At 48.7% G+C, this 19,515-nt stretch overlaps 1 protein-coding gene across 1 annotated transcript in view; it reads right to left on the minus strand.

Moving 5' to 3' along the window:
- MED26 (mediator complex subunit 26) overlaps positions 1-18,859 on the minus strand; it is a gene marked incomplete at its 5' end in the record, with an annotated part of 37,993 nt that extends 19,134 nt beyond the window's left edge. The window contains one exon of the mRNA XM_082651679.1: positions 18,788-18,859. Coding sequence (XP_082507805.1) covers positions 18,788-18,859 — 72 coding nt within the window. The remainder of the gene's footprint in view (positions 1-18,787) is intronic.
- Between the last annotated feature and the right edge of the window lie 656 nt (positions 18,860-19,515).

The following is a 19,515-nucleotide window of genomic DNA, read 5'->3' on the forward strand; positions in this document are numbered from 1 at the left end:
AAACAAAGGCACCAACATGCATAAGCAGACATAGTACCCAAGGAGCAGGAATGACTTATATTTCATTTGACGAAGATTCTGGTTGAAATAAATATCACTTGAGATGTTCCTCTGAGCAGCAAGGATGGACACTACCTCTGCCTTACTTCTACTGCCATGTTCCTGAGGTCTGGGGTGACCTCTGTCCTAGTTAACTCGGCGTCCTATCCATTTTAGCGTGTGTCCTGGATTTTTCATCTTTTAAACAAAGTTTTAGAATTTTATTAAAAATAGTTTTTAAATGGAATTTTTATTGCTTTTTAATAAACCATTTGTGGTCAAAAATTGTTTAATGTAATTTACTTTTAGCACTCTCTTTTACTTCTCAAGGGCATCTTCATTTGGAGATATATGTATTTTTTAATTGATGTATAGTTGATTTAAAATGTTGTGTTAGTTTTAGGTATACAGCAAAGTGATTCAGTGTTTTTTATATATATATATATATATATATATAAAACGGCTGAGAAATTTACATATCATATGATATCACTTACATGTGGAATCTAAAAAAAAAATGATGCAAATGAACTTATTTACAAAACAGAAAGAGACTCACAGACATAGAAAACAAACTTATGGTCACCAAAGGGGAAAGGGGAGGAGGGATAAATTAGGAGTTTGGGATTAATATAAACACACTACTATACATAAAATAGGTAAACAACAAGGACCTACTGTATAGCACAGGGAACTATACTCGATATCTTGTAATAACCTATAATGGAAAAGAATCTGAAAACGGATATATATATATATACATATATATATATAACTGAACCACTTTGCTGTACACTTGAAACTAATACATTGTAAATTAACTATACTTCAATTTTTTAAAAAAGTATAACAGATTTTTTAACTTAAAGAAAATGCAATGACAGAAACTGTATACAATAAGTTATACTGAAAACAAAGGTGATGAAATACTCAAAACTCATCACTTCCTACTTATTTTCTCACATTTACTATTTTATCTAGGTTTCTGAGTTTATTCATTACTACTATATCTTCATGGTGAAAATGGTGTACTACTGAGGCATCTCTTCCCAACTCCATATTTGGTGACAGACATGTTAGTAGCTTGAAATCAGACATAGTGGAAGTATTTATACCATGGAAATTGGCGAACACTACAAATCAGGGCTTGATTTATTGTCGAGTTGGTGGCCTCTGTAGAGTCCTGGGCTGTATCCAGCTCAATGCCTGTTTTTGTAAAGAGTTTTAAAATTTCATTTTATGTATTTTTTATTGAGGTGGAATTCACATAACATAAAATCAACTATGTGAATATAAAGTTTTACTGGAATACAGCCACATTCATTTACAAATTGTCTATGGCTGCTTCTGTGCTATGCATAAAGGCAGAGTTGTGACAGAGACTGTATGGTCTATAAAGCTGAAAATATTTACTATCTGGCACTTTACAGAAATAGTTCACCAACCCCTGGGGTTTAGACTTAAGAAAATGTTGATTATGCAGATTAAACTTCAAAGTGTGTCATGCCTGTAGCTGTTACCTTAGGAATAGCACAAACGATGAGGAAATATTCTTCCAGTAATTGAGAACTCTCTTCTGATTCGCTAAGACATTACTTGACTCATTAACATAAAAATTATCAGTCAACATTCATGTCAGGACTACACTCATATGCTGATTATAGATACAAAAAGTTCAGCAAAAAACAAGGAAAGCAGTCTGTGAGAATCAACTGACTACATCAAATTGACAATAAAGTGTTGTGTTTCATTATTATTTGTAAATTGTCTGCTACCTATCCTTTCTCTATCAGTATAATTTATAAATTATGTGTGTATAGGCATACTTTTTTTTTCCTGGAGAGCCAGCTGTCAAACATTTATGGGCACACCACTAGAGTAAATTAGAGTTCTTCATTACTTCGAAGTGCTTGAAATAAAGTTTGAATGAAACTAAAATCCATTTGCATTACTGTAATTCAACATTACATATAAGTGAAAAGAGGAAAGAACCTGGATTCTTTAGATACCAACTATTATAAATTACGGTTTACTAAAAAAATGGTTCTAAGTTTTATCATCTCTGCATGCAAACTGAATTTCTCCATGGTGATTATTAACGTCAAGCAAAAACAAACAAAAAAGCCCACCTAACATAAAAAAGTTATGTTCATGGACACAGTGCTCCCTTTCATGAAAATCAATAATGTTACTTGGAAAGTAAACAGAAGTTCAATATTTAATACATTCCCTAACACTTTACTTTTCTCATAACTATACTGAAGAAATGTACTGCTCCTCCCCCCACTCCCACTTCTAGTTTCCCAGTGCCCTGCCTGGACGCCCTATTTCCTATGTGTGCCATGAACACACGTAGTCTGGAGGCAGGCAGTGTGACAGCAGGGAGGGGATGGGGCTCTTTACAGAAGTCTGAAGGAACCTGAGGTCACAGATCTGGGGAGCAGACGTGCACAGTCATGAATGAGGGAGACGGAAGTATAAACTGAGATGAGAAAGGAAAGAAGGGTCCAAGTCACATAGCACCTGTAGATCATGACAATGAGGAGAGGGGATGTCTATTCTAATCACATGGGATCTTAAGTGAATGATGTGATCTGATATTGGTTTGGAAGGGGCAAGAGGGAAGTGTTGCAAGAGGGTGATGGCCAGGCTTGGACAAGAGATGGAGAAAAGATGATGAAGGGAGAATATACATTTTGGTAGTAGAGCCACCAGGACTTACAGATAGACTGGACATACTAAGGTGGAGAAAAGCAGGGAGCACGGATGATGCTGGGGCTTTAACAGGGCCACAGTTATGGCCGCACTGACTGCAATAAAAACTCAAGAGTCCTGCACAGGACTTCCCTGGTGGTGCAGTGGTTAAGAATCTGCCTGCCAATGCAGGGAACACGGGTTCGAGCCCTGGTCTGGGAAGATGTCACATGACGTGGAGCAACTAAGCTTGTGCACCCCAACTACTGAGCCTGTGCTCTAGACAGGCGAGCCACAACTACTGAGCCCACGTGCCATAACTACTGAAGCCCACGCACCTAGAGACTGTGCTCCGCAACAGGAGAAGCCACCGCGATGAGAAGCCCGAGCACCACAACGAAGAGTAGCCCCTGCTTGCTGCAACTAGAGAAAGCTGCGTGCAGCAACAAAGACCCAACGCAGCCATTAATTAATTAATTAGAATAAAATAAATAAATAAAATTTTAAAAAGAGTCCTGCACATCTTCTCTGTCCTGGGAGGCTGGACCCCAGTGCTCTGAGAGCATGAAAAATACGACTGGGGGACTTGACTGGGGTAAAGAGTTGCACACCCCTGCTCTGAATCTCCCAGAAAGGCATGAGAGAGGAAATAATCCTCTCCTCTCCACTGGCTGCAGTACACAGTGGCCCCACGATCCACTCCACATCTGATTGCTCTCAATAGTTCGAGTGCTCTTCAGGCTAAATCAATCTACTTTTATTTTCATTTTTTTACTGTTTAATTGAAAAAACAATGGAGCACAGGAAAAACAAAAACCGTTCCTATTGCCCCAATACAAATGCTTCCCATTTTACCCCAAGTTCTAGTTTTTGTGCCTTTTCTAGTTGTGCAAGGCTGACAAAAAATGCTCCTTTTCTTCATCATGGCAAGGCTTGTCCATTTTTCTTCAGAGCCTGCAGGATCATTCTTCACAGTTCTACTCCATTTGACTCTGTAGATACACCATGTTTCCTAAGCCTCTCCCACGCCATTTAATTAATGATATTAAAAATTATTATTACATAAATATATTCATTAACATTGTTATTAAAAATGACCATGTATCTGTAAATAAATTTCCAAGAGTAAAATGACCTGATCAAAGGACGTGACCATGGCTATGCCTCCTGCCACGTAAATATTTTCCAAAAGGGTGAAGTATGAAGTTGCTCCTGGGTCCTGGAGCAAGGTGCTGTGGGATGAGGTGGGTAGAGTGGCAGATGCTCTAGGAGATATAAAATAGCAACAGGACAGTTTAACGCCGTCTTGATTACCTGCCAACAACATTTTTCCCCCACATATTTGAATATGAGGTATATTTTCTGATTATTAATCACATCAACATTTCTCTGTCTGGTGACGTCTCTGGGAGCTTGTGATTGTTAGTTCTGAGTAAGTTCTCCATACCAAAAGAACACTGCTTCCTAAAGGCGATTTCGCGCACACACACAAATCTGTATTTTGATCCCTCCCCTCCCCAGTCTGCAACCACAATACAGAGGGATTCGGAGAAGTTCAGGCAGGCTGTAAACCTGGTTGCGAGTTCCAACCCAAGCACCTCTTCCGAAGTGTGCCTTTCCTTCTACAACTGTGGGATTTTGTTCTACAACCAATTTCTTCCTGCTTCCCCCTAGGGAGCTTTCAGAAATGTGCAAAATTATGCAATGTTGTCTGGTAATTGCTCACACTAAAAGGAAGACTATCTTTGGCAAAAAATACCATCTGTGAAAACCACAGTTAAATATCTACAAACTCATCCAGGGGAGTAACTGCCTCCGCCCCCAACCCCCAAGAAAAGCAGGGAGGGAACTTATATGTGTTCAGTGTCTACGATGAACCCAGCAACTTCCCTTCAGGCATTATTTAACCCTTCAGTAGGGTAGAGCTTGTCTTCGCTTTATAGAGGACAGCAAGTCTGACAGATTGTCAGCAATATTTGATGTGATTTGTCCAAGGACAAACATCTCAGAAACAGAGCTATATAGATTTGAACTCCAAAACCCTTGCATATGAAATACTTTTCTTCCTCCCTCCCTCCTTTCTTTCCTTCCTTCCTTCCTTCCTCCCTCCCTCTCTCCCTCCCTCCCTTTCTTTCTGGCCATCCGTTTGTCTTTTTCATTTGGGGGGAGGCCCAGAGGATTTCGCATTCACCAACCTGTACTTAAGAAATGAGAAGAAGGGCTTCCCTGGTGGCGCAGTAGTTGAGAGTCCACCTGCCGATGCAGGGGACATGGGTTCGTGCCCCGGTCCGGGAGGATCCCGCGTGCCGCGGGGCGGCTGGGCCCGTGGGCCATGGCCGCTGAGCCTGCGTGTCCGGAGCCTGTGCTCCGCAACGGGAGAGGCCGCAGCAGTGAGAGGCCCACGTACCGCAAAAAAATAAAAATAAAAAAAAAATTAAAAAAAAAAAGAAATGAGAAGAAGCCTTTCTTCTCCATGAGACAAGACCTCGTGAATGGAGCTGACATGGCTCAGGGGGCCCAGAGATATCAGAGAAACCAGGCTGTGTGACAGGGGAGGGGTCAAGACTTGAGGGTCGCTGGGAGGGGACAGGGGCCGTACTCTGTACCCCCATGCTACCCAACTCCCCATGTGGAAAAACACAGCACAGGCCCCAGCTCTTACCCAAAGCACAAGCGATGAGGCCCTGGAAGCACGCTGTCCAATTCAGGTAGGCATTAAAATTAAATAGAAATTTTAAAGTGAATTCCTTGGTGTACCACCCACGCATTAGGTGCTCACTAGCCACATGTGGCTGTGGCTACCATACAGAACAGTGCAGACAGAGACCATCTCCATCAGCAGCAGTGCTCAGCCAGGAAGGAAAGAGCTCAGCAGGGATTTTCGCAGTCCCCTCTCCTCCCTGCACTGGGCACAGTGTTGCCTCCTAAGAAAAGTAAAGGCTCTGAGGTCAGCTGTGCGGTGGCCAGCTACTTACCCTGGCTAAACCTTAGACTCATCTATTAAATGGTATAATACCTGGCACAGAATGAGCATATGATGAGTTGCTCCTGTCCCCCTGCTTCTGTTATGGTCCAAAGATAAAGTCCTTACAAAGAGATAATCCTTATAAAGATGATGCCAAAAGACACTGAACACTTGATTTGTTAAGTAGGGTTGCTCATTAGATTGAATGAGATCCAGTCCCTCCATGCTGAACTCCACCTTCAGGTCTATTACCCACTAATAGGATTAAAATCCACTCTCTGCTCCTTCCAGCTGCAAGGCCTCAGGTAAGGACAACCCCCCTCACTCTTTTCCTCATCTTTAACAGAGAAACAGTATCAGCTCCCTCACCTAGGTGACTAAACCAAGCCAGACACTGCACCAGGCACCTAACATGCTCAGCCCCTTAGGATGACACCACTAGGTGATGGCACCAAGAGCCACATATCACAGATAAAGACACTGAGGCCCGGAGACACTAAGTGATTCACCCCGAGGCCACTCAGGTGGAAGCAACCAAGTAGGACCTGGAGCTGCTGCTCTCACAGAACAGCTGGGGTTCAGAGTTCATAACCTTCTTTTAGGGGGACTCCAGGCCTGGGGGACTCTTTTAGGGGGAGTCCAGGTCTGGCCCGAAGGAGGGAGGAGGCATGTGCACACCAGAGAGGGGGGCTAGGCAAGTGCTGCAAAACCTGTAGCTGCCCACCTCCCCCGCTTCCTGAGTCCTGTCTCCAGCCCTTAGAATCTCGACTCCCTAAAACTGAGTGACACACACAGGACAGGCTCAATGCCTGAGTGCTGACCATGCCACTATGGCTCCAAGGGAACTGACGCACCACAGGAGGACTCCAAAGACCTGAGGTCTGGAGAGGGCCAAGCAGTCATCACAGGAGGGGGGCATCCTCCAGGGAACCAGCCATCCCAACCCCAATACTAGAAAGCCAAGCAGCTGCCCTGCCCAGTCCCCACCAAACTTGAACTCTTTCTTACCCCAAACCCAGCTTGGTCCTCCCAGGTTAGGCACTGCTTGCGCTTACCCACAGCTTGAAATCAGAAATGGATCCACAATAAACTGGTCATTGGCCCTAATAGAATGAACTATGCATCAGCAAAAGAATGGGGTGGGGCGGACACAGGCATGTCAGACAAGTTAAAGGTGGGCAAGATCAGACCAGGATGCCAGAACAGTCAGAAGACAGTGCTCCTGGGACAGCTGGCACTGGGCTTGTTGGGAAAGGCATGCTGGACCTGGAGCCCAGAGAGGCAGGTAGGAAGGGAAGGAAGGAGGGAGAATAGAGGGAGGGCAGGCCACCCAGGTGGGGGTGTAACAGTGGGTCAGGAGCTGATGAGCAGCTGAGTGCGGCTGCAGCAGGGGAGGAGAGAGGATGCCTGAGCCAGAGGTTATAGGGCATAATGTGCTCAGCTGACTCTCCTGGTTGCAAGTGACAGAAAAGCCAGTTCAAATGGGCTTCATCAAGAAAAGAAGCCATTGACTCACCTAGGGCCAGCTGGGCCCAGGCAACTTATTCCTCCCCATCCCTCTGGGCCAGTCTCACTCCTGAGCAGGCTGTCCCTAGGCAGCAGACCCTAGCAGCAACCTGCTCACATCCTTCCCCATTCAAGTCTCCTCCAACTATCCCAGCAGAGCACTAAAACTTTCAGATGGGCACAGGTCCATCCCTGAACCAATCACTGTCCAGGAAGACGCAGCCCCATGATTGGCTAGACCCCAATCATTAAGCATCCCATGGGCATGGACCAGAGGGAGGGAGGAGGAAGTAGGGGATGGGAGCTGGGTGAGCTGCCCACCACCAAGTTTGTTTGCTACCATGCACACATCAACATCCAAGATGCTTCAGGCCAGGGACCACATCCTACTCTCAACAGCTTTCCTAAGCAGTGTATGTACATCCTCCTGAGAAAATTAAGGCTACAAACCTAACCTCTTCCAAAGCTACATGGTGAACAGCAGTCAAGATTCCAACTCAGTTCTGCTCAGCTCTAAAGCCCAAGTTTTCCACCCAGAGAAAGACTGTCTTCTTCACTATGTCACCTACAGAGCTCACATGTTACCCAGTCAGCCACATGGCCCCAACAGAGGGGGTGAAACATCCCAGTCTGTTTTTGGACACTCACTCTGGGGCCGGCACAGAGGCAAGACCAGGACACAGGAGACTGGCTGGGAAGCAGCTACATCTCCCTAGTGATCCTGCTTGTAGGAATGGGGCAACCAAGGGAGGTGGCCAGCTGAGCAGTGGATTGTGGCACCACCAACCAAAAGCACAGCATGCCGAGGGCAGCAGGCAGCTGGACTGCAAGGGCCCATGCACTGCTGGAAGCCATGGTGAGAATACCTGGGGAAAGTCTTAAAGGCCAGACAGGGGTCCCCAAAGCAAAGCCAAAATACTCAAGGGGAAGGAGGCACCGTGGGCATGAGGTTTGAAGAGAGCGGAAAGGCCAGTGCAGTAAGGTACAGGGAGCCAGGGGACAATGGGAACCGCTCAGTGTTAGGCCTCAGGCTTGCTTCGTTCCCAAGGAGATGCATTCAGCACTGACCCTGAGGCAGGCCACTGAGGACAGCATGATGACCCAGAAAGACAGCCTGGAGTGACAAGCATAAGGGCATCCTCATGCACAACGTTGTTGGCTCATCTTACAAAGCAGATGATGCCACTTCCTATTTCCCCAACTTGAGGGAGCCCACCACCAACAGTACAGAAAACCATGCCCACTGTATGGTTGACACAGGAGCATCATCCCCAGGGCAACACGCAGGTTCCTGCTCCCCTAACTCTGAGTGGGGCTGATAAGCAGGTTCACCAGAAACCCTGACAGTCCCCACCTACCCGCCCCAGACCTCACTGTTTTTGTCCTGCCACATGGGAGGGCTACAGCAGTCTAGGGACACCTACAGCTTCTGTCTGCACAACAGACCCTGCTCCTTCTGCAAGCTCCTCCCTGACTTCTTGAGGGCACTGCCATTTTCTTACAAAGCCCCCTTCACCCCACCCCCAAGCCAAGCTGGAGTGATTCTCCAGGAGTTTTCAAACTGGAAGCAAGTCAGTGAATCCATTTTTGATTATGTCCTAGCTTTCAAGAGTTCAAATCCCAGAGCTGCTACATTTCCCGCCATGTGGAAGAAGTCTGTCCACAAGCCATACAGACACACACAATGCTGAGGACAAAAAAAAAGAACAGTTTCCCTCTCAGTTCTCCCACTCCAATTTCAATTCCAAACAGTATTTTGACTCAGTGGTGAGAGGAGAAAGGTTACAAGCGAATGCAGGATGAGCTCATAACACCTGGGAGGGTGATACTTTTGCCCTTTGGTGAGAAGTGAGGCTCCTGCACTCAGTGGAAGCTTTGGCCTGTTGACCAACCTTCAAAGGGAGAACTTTAAATGCTTAAGAATAAGAAGCTCCTTTAAAATAGAAGTGAAAGTGAAATAACCATTCACAAACCTCCTCGCTCCCAGACACGCCTAAAATGTAACATGTGGCCCACATCTGCCACTGCCAGGCTGCCAGCATCCAGCAAAGGGGGAGCAGACATCACCAATTTCGGGTGCTTGCCTAGAGCCCCTCAGATTGGAAGGGAAAAATGGAGGGACACGAAAGATCACCTGACCCAATGCATTTCAGTTAACCTAAGGGAAAGAAATGCAGGTACCAGTTTCTGGTAAGCGGGGGGGTGGGGGGGGGTGCGGGGGGAGGACAACAATGACGACGACGGGATGGGGGGTACAGACAAGAGGAAATGGGCAAGACAATCAGCTCGGACCAGACCTCCGAGTAATCAGCCATACCTCTGAGCCCAAGAGAACAGAAGTCTGGAGAACTCGGCTCCTGCCTGGGTCACAGGCACGGTCTCCTTCTACCCAGGCTCATCCAGGCAGTTACTGCAGCATCAGGAAAGGTGATGGGGACAGGAGAATCAGCAGTGCTATGGTGAGGCTCTCCTGGACTCCTAAAGGGCTCCTTAGCCCAGGACAGGGTCAGAAGCTGCAACCTAGCACCTGCACTAAGACAAGGTACCCAAGTGAGACTACAGGCAAATCAGAGTCTGCAGTTCAATCAGGAGTGGGTACTTAGAACCCTGGCTGTGATCTGACGCCATCCAAACAATCCCGTTGCTTACGCCAGACCTCATATTTCAGTTACATCCATTCTGTCATCTGGACCCAAGTCTCCCAGGCCTAGCATGACACCCACCTATTTGAAGGCGCCCAACTATTTGAAGGCGCTATCATATCAAAGAGGTGACTAAACCAGCACTCACTCAGGGATCACCGCCAGCCCACTCCCCATCCCATTCTCCCATTAACAGGACCTAATGTTTCTTGGGGGCACCCCCTCCACTCTGGGTCAGTCTGGATGGAACTAACACCATGCCAAGATTCAGGGGTGAACCAACGAACACAGCCTATTTCAATCAAAGTCCAGAGAAGGCACCGGGAAATGTCTGCTGGGCCTTCTGGGTAAGACGTGACCTCTCTTTCTGCCCCTGGATAATGGTCAGTGAGGGTGAATTCCAAAGCTGCAGGGGCTGGGGAGAAGACATCCACTATGCAAAGGCAACACAACAAAAAGCAAAACAGAGAGAGGGAGTAAAGCCAGGTCGTCACCTGAGAAGAGACCCATTTCTGGGCCTTTAAGTAACACAAGCCAATGAGCCCCTCTGCGTTTAAGCTCCTGTCATGAGTGCAGTGCCACCCTCCCTCTGGAGAAAAGGAGTTAAAAGAATTAGTAAAGGTGCTCTGCCTGCAACTATCTAACTGAACACTTGAAGGAAACAATGTGAAACAATGAGCAGAAAGGGTAAACTCTTCCTAGTTTATATACCTACACGTCAGTGTCATTCACCCCCCCCCCACCCTCGCAGCTCTAAAAAGCTAGCTTGCCAACTATTTGCCTGGCACAGATGCAAGGTGCACCAAGGAGTAAAAAAAAGTTGGGAAGTGTTTACTGGAAGTGGCTTTCAGGAGAACTGGCTTCAAGAAGGAGGACACAGGTAGCTATCTTGGGGATCACCCAGGGGAAAGCGGACGTGGCCACCACCCCACGATCCAACCCAAGCTAGGCCAGGGACCTGATGGAAAGAGGGGTCAAGAGAGCTAAGGTGGAATAGGGGAGGCGGGAATATCCAAGTAAGGCATCGAGGGGACAAGGAGAACCAGCCCCCAGGTGTGTGCAAGCAGAGCTGCAGCCAGCTTGGGGGGCCAGGTGCCATGCGGAGCCAAATCTGACCGGACTGTGGGTAAGGGAAGGAGCTGAAGGTACAAGCAGGACAGCGGGGCCACCGGCACCTGGAGGAGGGCTGCCAGGCCACCAATGGCCTCTCGGGTGAGCCACGGTCACGTGCAGCTGAGTTCTCCGTCAGTAACTCACCTGACTGCTGACGTTTGCACCACAGAACCCCCCATCACAGAGCCAAGGCCAGCCACCTACAAAATCACTTTGTGCACACAGTGGACAAGTGACTAGAGTCTCCACAGCAGCCATGAGGCTGACCCACCACAGGGTATGGCCTGGAGAAAGCATCACCCATTTTTTTGGCCCTTGACGAATGAAACTCGGGAGAGGGGGCTGCCCAGGAAGGGTTTGATTTGTCACATGACCAAAAAAGGACACAGGATCCCAAGGTAGCATTTGAACAGTGTCTCCAGGGATCACAGACAGCCAGGGAATCTAAGATCAAGAGCCACCTTCTCTGTCAGGGGTGAAAAATGCCAGCCAAGAAACAAAAAGGAAAAAACACTTCACACCTTATCCTCAGCCAGTTCAAGAGAAAGCAGAAAGTATTTCAGGTACAACTTTCCTCTGGGACAAGCATAAAAACGTTGCACAGATGAATCCAGCATAAGGATCCAAATCCAGGCAGGAGAGTGGAATGTCTGCCTTGTAATCCACTGCCCTCTCTCGAGTGACATGGGAGGCAGCAGCAGGTGGCTAAGGACTGGGTGGGTAGGTTCCAACCCTAGTGTCATCCCTTCTAGCTGTGTGTCCACTGAGCCTCAGTTTCTGCACTGGTACCTGCCTCCCTGGGTTGCTGTACAGATTAAAGGTGAAAAGTGCTGGCACCTCATACCTGCTCAGTAAGCGCTGACAGCCAATTCTGAAGACCAGCCCTTTTCACGGAAGATCAACAAGCATCTGAGCACCCACCTGCTGAAGAAGTTCTGGATACCTGGGGAGTAACTCATGCTCTGCCAGCAAGGAGCTTGCAATCCCATAGAAAACGTGTTCAACAAGACCTATACTCAGCAGGAATGTAGGATTTTTAAGTTATGTACAGTGCCAGAAGGAGACTGTCTTTGATTAAAGCAGGAAAGGTTTCTGGAAAAGGGAGAGCAGTAGGGACAACAGGAGGCCCCAACCAGAGGCAGTACAAAGGGTTCGATCCTAGGTGTCACACACATACAAGTAAAGTCGGCTTCCAGGTTTAAGTAGATGCTGTTCTGACAACAAGCTATAACTTCATTTCAAAACATTACTGGATTAGGAGTAGCTTCTGTCCTTGAGTTTTCTCCAAAAACAAAAACAAGAAAACAGCTACTCAAAGTACACCTGCCATTATGTGGAAGTTCCTGAATGTTTCTGATCATAAAAATGGACCCTAACACCCAAAAAGGTTAGGACCCACTAGGCTAGAAGATTTTAAGGGGGGAAAGGTGGTAGGATGTGGGAAGGAAATAGAAATGCAAAACTTAACGTTTAAAAACACTTCACATTTAAGGTTAACCTCAGAAGATGCACTGGAGTTCAACTTTCATGCTGGGCACTGCTTATGCAGGAGGTGGGACACTGTTGTTAAGCCCATCGGCTTCTGAGCCAACCAGCACTGGGTTTGGGCCCAGAGCTTTCCCATATCCACCTCTGTGACACTGGACAGATCACTTAACCTCTGCTCTCCCCTAAAATGAAGATGGAGCATCCACTTGCAAGAGTGGTTCAGAGAACCACCAAGGATGCAAAGCACTCTACACAATACCTGGCATATAGTAAGTGCTCAGTAAACAGCAGCTCTTCATTTTACAGCCTCCAATGGATGAATCCAGGAAACTCTGTTGCAGTCCCAGGAGCACTGGAAGGCTTTTAACCCCACCTGCCTGGAAGTGGCACATCACCTGACACGACTCTTCTTTTTAGCAGCCTCCATATACAATCACAGAACCTCCAGGAACTCACAGGTCAAGAATCTGAGGGCCCAGATAGAGGGCCCAGTCCTGTCTGCACGCCCACCTGGCATGGTGGCCCTGGACTCTTGAGCCAGCTCTGACGATAATCAAGAGCTCCCCTGAGTGCAACAGCACCTACCTCCCAGGAACTCCTGCCTTCCAAGTCCTAGGTTTGCCTCCGGAAGCCACACAGAGCCTACCTAACTCCAGTACTGGAAACGAGCCCCAGGCCCTTCACAGAGCCTGACACCTGCCCCCTTCCCATCCCATTGCTGAGAGGGCAAACTGTTCAAGGATTTGCTACCAACTCCTCCAAACTCTCCATTCCCCTCAGGTCAGAGACAAACCAAGAACTGACTTCCTTTTCCTTCTGAAAACTCAAATGATGGAAAAAAATGATGATTCTAGAAAGCCATTTCATGCTCTTAAGAATTCTGAACTATCTTCGAATAAGACACATGAACTGTTCCACTTGGATCTAAGAGCTGTAGCCCTGTAAGGCTGCCGCACCCCAGACTATCCGTGTGCACGCTCTATGCCTGCTCCAGGTCCCTGGAGGGTTGCAGCTGGGCACCCCCAGGTCTGCACTCTCCATATCCAGCACCATAAATGCTTGCTAGAAATGTTTATTCAACTGCTGAGCCACCTTTTCCAGTTTTACCAGATTTCTCCATAAACAGTGTGCATCAGTTGGTGATTGAAATGTAAGTGTAGGGCTTCCCTGTAGGCGCAGTGGTTGAGAGCCCGCCTGATGATGCAGGGGACACGGGTTCGTGCCCCGGTCCGGGAAGATCCCACATGCCGCGGAGCAGCTAGGCCCGTGAGCCATGGCCGCTGAGCCTGCGCGTCCGGAGCCTGTGCTCCGCAACGGGAGAGGCCACAACAGTGAGAGGCCCGCGTACCACAAAAAAAAAAAAAAAAAAAAAAGAAAGAAAGAAAGAAATGTAAGCATACTGCCTCCCAAGACCTGGAATTCATTCAGGGAGTACTTTTAAACACAGCATGCGGAATATTGGTTGGCCCTCCTTATTCAGGAAATGCTCTCCAGTTCATGGAATCCCTGTGTCAATACTTGTTCAGCGCTACTCATGTGCCTGGAGAGTGAAAAGGAGCAGTTTGAGAAGGGGCTCTGAGCATGGGCACTCACAAGGCTGGACTGAAAATGCGCTGCCTACGCAGCCGGCCACTGAGCCACAAACTCAGTCACCCAATCTGACAACCAGCTAGTGGGCCCCACAGGGACCAGGCGGACTCAGGCCAGAGCCACCACCAGGAATAAAAAGGAAAAGCACAACTTCTACTGAGAGGCACAGCCCCCAGCTTCCAGAAGGTGGTTTACAGTGGGTGGGGGGGGAGGGCAGGAGACCCCCTGAGGCAGTCACCTAGAGGTTGGGCTGGGTTAAATCAGTTCTGGATGAACCAGAACTCCGTCTGAGAAGACACTCACATGGACACCAAAACTGAGGCAAAGTAAATACAGCTCTCCTCCTTCACCTAACTCCACGCTTGGCACCCCTGAGGGCATGTCCTACCACACGAAGCTGCATCATGAGCCCGGGTGACCATGGTGCCTGTTTATATCTGTATCAGGACAAAAACCCCTTCCCATAAGCTGATCTTGGACTGTCCTCCTAGGCCTCTGTGACCTCCAGCCAGGACAACATACCCTGACAAGAGCCTCCTCTGAGGACCTCCATGAAGACCGAATGTAAAGTCCACCTTCTTCTGAGGGAGAGAGTGAATCACAACAAGGTCTTACACCTGCTTCACAACCAACACTGTTACCTGCCTACTTCCCAAAGTCATAAAATGCCACACTGCTGTCCTCACACGTCCTGGCCATGACGTAAAAGAGCAAAGACAGGAAGGTTACTGAATGTGGGCAACCAGTGTGATCAGGAAGAGTCCACATGCTTAGATTTCATATCTTCTAATATACTAATGAGAATCAGAACTAATAGTCTTCCATTTTAGAACTTATAAGATTCCTCTTTTCTGCAGGATCAATGGCATTTTAAATTAACATCAAAAGTGCTGTAATCTTGAAGCAGAAAAGGAAGCTGGAACACAAGACTCATGAAAAGTTCCACATCAGCTAGCAGTTGCCACACCACAGTGTGGTCTGGCCCAGGATTCTGTGTCCCTGACAGAAACCTTAAGATGTTTCCGGGACAGGCTGTCTAATGTCATCAACCTGTAAGATCTATCACAGGTAAATCGAACCCAAGTTGTCATCTCATATAAACTTGTGTGGGAGAGAAGAGACTCCCACATCTTTTCTTACCAGCTCAAGGACGCTGCCTTCTTGGCCTCTTCTGAAGCTGCCTCTCCATGTTTGAGAGCAGTATGGTGGCGTTTAACGTTGGAAGCACTATCGCTTAATGACTTTGGCTAAGTCCCTCCCTAACTTTAGGGCAGTCACCTCACATTAAGTCAGTAGGAAACAAACGCTTCTTGTCCTCTCCTGGCCATGGGAGACACTCACTAAACAGTACTGTCATGATGTCTGCTTCTGCACCTGCAGAAAGGGGAGACTGGCTACTCACTCCACCTCCCTTTATAGGCTGTTGGGAGAAAGCAGGATACTCTGCTGCACAAAGTCAGGTAAAGCATACATCTCTGTAGAAGTGTGTTGGTGTCTGTTATTCAGAAAATTCACACAATGTACCGTGCATTAAAAGAAGAAACTTCTAGAACAACAATTCATGTTAGCCTCTGCTGCACCTTCCAGAATCTGAACCTGGATCTGGAAGGAGCTTTTGGGGCAAATACACCAGTTCCCAATCCCACTTTGCAGATGAGGAACCTGCAGTCCAGTGAAGCTAAGTGGTATCTTAACCTTCAAATTCCTAGGTGGGAAAATTATCCTTCCCGTGTCTCTCTCTGCAGAGGCCCCTTGTTCACCTCCCCTTGGCACCTGAAGTCTGCAGAACAGTGAAGAAGAAAAGTAGTTCCTGAGGTTTCCTGCTGGACAGCCCAAGAAGGAGTCTAGGGTTCAGTCAGTTTAACCAGCACTTAGAAAGTACACCAAAGGCTTCTGCTCTAGACAGAGAAGACAAAGCCCGAACTCTGGAGAAACAATGAGTGTCCGATACAAACGGGAAACTAATCATTTGCTGATGAGATTATGCTTGGGTGGACTGACTCTGATTTCTGGGCAGGAGTAAGACAGTCCTCAACTTTATCCATAACAAAACAAGATTAAGATGGAACAAAGGCAGAGTGCACTTAAGAAAGATTTTCAATGCTCTGGGCTGCCATACACAAGAAGAGTAAGGCTTCGACTGTTCTGAAAAACCGTTAGTTGCTTTTTGAAAAGGAATGTACAGAATTTACTTTATTACTGAGTTGAGAGAAATTATTAACGCAGAGCCTGATGCTATAGATATTCAAATACTCCAGAGGCTAGAATATAGAGCAAAGAAACAACTTTCCTCTTAAGAACTCCTTTGTCAGGGAGATGGTCAGAAAGTGTTACTTTGTTATTTCCCTAAGTTTTCAGATACCTGTGGATATTAGGTCAGCTGCCTGACATTGAGTTTTCAAGCAAAAGCTAAGTTTGTTAGCATACTTGCATGCCCATAAAGGTAAGCATTACATGACACAATTCTCTGTCGCTTCTCTCAGAAGAGGTTTAATTTTAGTGTTGGCTCTTCAACACTGTCCCCATTTTTATTTTCCAGGAGCACCTTAAATATGTGTCAACTAACTATACAGAAGTGGAGTTCCTACTTGAGCAAGCCAGAAGAGAAGAACAGCTGTGTGCTGGCACCGCCTGGTTGGAGCCACCTAGCTCTCACCTGAGCCCAGGTCAATCAAGAGAAACTGCAGAAATAAGGTCACACCATCTCTGCCAGCAACCTATCCCTCCACAGCTCTGAGTTTCTATATGGGGTTTGCTCCAAGCCACACGCCTGTCAAACGGCTTATAACAATACTCAGGGATGTCACTGACAACAGCAGCATTTAAAGGTGGCACTTTCTCCCCACTCATATTCAGAGACAATTTCCCAATTTCATCCACCACACTTATATTAGTAGGACTCCACAAGAGTCCACCCAAATAAGCCACGTGAAATGTGCATTCCATGACACGTAACACAACCGTGGGCTTGGCCTCTCTTCCTCCTGTACTCCTAGGAACCCTTTAGATTAGGGCCTTACACAACACTGGAACCCCTGAGGTCACTGCCCCACCTAATCTACAACATGGTGACTGCCCGTTAAAGCGCCTCCTGATCCCAAAGCTTTCCAAGGTGGCGTTAAGGATCAGTGCTAATATCTCAGCAACCTTTCAGACTCTCCGGAAGGCAAACAAGCACATGGAATTCAAGAAATTACACTCTGACTGATGCAAAAGTCACCAAGGCTATATATTTCAAGTCACTTGTTTTATCCTCTAATATTTCAGTCTTGGGAATTGCTGCAGCACCCGTTTCTGCAAAAATTATGCAAGGTTTTTATATAGCTTGTGCCTACTCCACCCCCAAAGTCATAACAAAAATGTATACAATATTTCTTAAAGACAATTACCACCAAATCTATCTTAATGGGGTCTGAAGACCAGGAATGACAGAATTACTTATGATACAGAAATCAGAGTCTTACAAAAATAACTATTTCTGCCAGAATTGTACAATCCAACATGAATTATTCCCAAAATGCTAGGCTAAAGCCTACTGCTAAAAGTAATCAGCCAAACTCATGTAAAGGAAAAGCAAAAGCCCCCATAGTGACAGAAACCTAAGTTACCTAGCCAAGCCCAAGATGGTTTATTTCTTCCATCCCCAGCACATTAAAAAGTGGTTTCAATGGCCACTTCTTGGTCTCCCAGGAAATGCAGGGGCTCACTTCATACCTGGATGCTACTACATCTTCCCATTGCTCCACTGCTCCTGCCACAGGGGGAAATGACCCCTATGGCCGTAAACCACTCATAAAAAATATGAGAACACGATGAGTCTTTCCCTACACACACGGAGGGGGGCAGGGGAGATCCCTCCACAAACAGTAGCCTCCGTGGAGGAGCACCTGAGAAAGCGACACCCTGGGGTTAACCCTGATGGCCTAGGTCACAAACCAACAGGCTAGGACCCCAGGTAGGGCGTAGACAGCCGACGGAGGGCTCTGGGTGGAATGGGAGAGCAAACAATCACCTTTAATTCACTACCAAAAAGCAGGGCTCTGGCTTGGTCTGAGACGTAATGAGTACTTAGGCCCAGAAAGGTAACAGAAAGAATCCCACTCTCCACAAGATCATCTTCCGTCGGCAGGGACCCCAAGAGAGACCCGGCAAAGGCATGTCCACTCTCAGAACCAAAAGGGACTCTCCGAGTGCCCTGGGCAGCTGGCTAGGTGCAAAGCAGGCCAGGGGGGTTCCCTCCGAAGCCAGGAAGGTGCTTCCAGACGGGAGGAAAGAGAAAGAGGACTTCCCTGATCACCCAGAAGACCAAGACACCGCCGGCACCGGCTTCCCCGAGTCATACCCCGGACACCAGTTGCTCCACAGCCTTCCCCCCTCCCCTCCCCCGCGCCGGGAGGGCTTCCCGGGGGTCGCGGGTCTCCCGGGAAGGGCGAGGCGGGGGAGCTCCGTCAGGAGCAGCAAGGGTCGTAGAGCTGGAGCGGGAGAGGAGAAAAAGCTCTGATCTCAGCTCCCATCTGCTCCCTCCGCCCAGGCCGCACGAAAGCCTCGGCCTCACGTACCGAGCGCCGCCGGGCTGCCCGACCAGCCCCCGGCCCGGGCCTGGGGGGCGAGAGGCCGGGATGGCAGCGGCCCTCGGGGGCAGGTGGGTGGCCGGTGGGTCCCCCGGAGCCCTGCGGGGGAGGGGCACTATGGAGGGGGAGGGTCCCGGGCCCACGCGGCCTCCACCTCAGCCCGTGCGGTGAACACTTACGTTGCTCTGGGGGTCGATGGCCTGCAGCAGCCGGTCCCTGATCTGCTGCGGAGACGGCGGAGCCGCTGTCATTGCCTGGGCGAGGCGGGGGGGAGCGGCCGGGCCAGCGGGCGGGCGGGCTGAGGCGGCGGACGGGGGTCACTCACTCGCCGGCCTCCGGGAGCGGAGCCTCATGTTCCCCGCGGCACCGGGGGAAGTGGGGGCGCGCGGGGTGGCGGAGAGGGGAGCCGGGGCCGGGGCTCAGGCCCGGGGCGCCGCCGCCACCAGAGGAGGAGGAGGAGCCGCCGGAGCCGTCGCCGCTGCTGCCGCCGCTTCGAGAACCAAACTCCAGTGAGCAGCCCCCGCGCGGAGCACTCTGGGTAACCCGCGCCGCACGCAGCGTCGGCACCACACTGAGGAGGTTGGGAGATGGGGCGGTCTGAGACGCCAAACTTGGGCGGGGCCACACGCGGGTCACGCCCCTCGTTTCTTACGCATGCGCGCGCAGGCGCATTGTTCCCTCCGGGTCAAAGGTGACGTTGGGAGGCGGTTGGGCAGGGCAACGGCCACCGCCTGGAGGCCCCGCCCCCACCCAAGCTGGGCGGGGGCCGAGGTTTCCGACGGAAACGGTCGATACGCGCCGAGTCCTTGAACCCGGGCGCTGTGGGTGGCCGCCTGAGGGCAGCGGGGCGGAGAGGACAGCGGAAGGACCCCTCCTAGGGCAGAAAAGCTTTCCCCATTCTGACGGA

Source organism: Grampus griseus, assembly GCF_964374135.1.
Source record: "Grampus griseus genome assembly, chromosome: 3".
Lineage (NCBI taxonomy): Eukaryota > Metazoa > Chordata > Mammalia > Artiodactyla > Delphinidae > Grampus > Grampus griseus.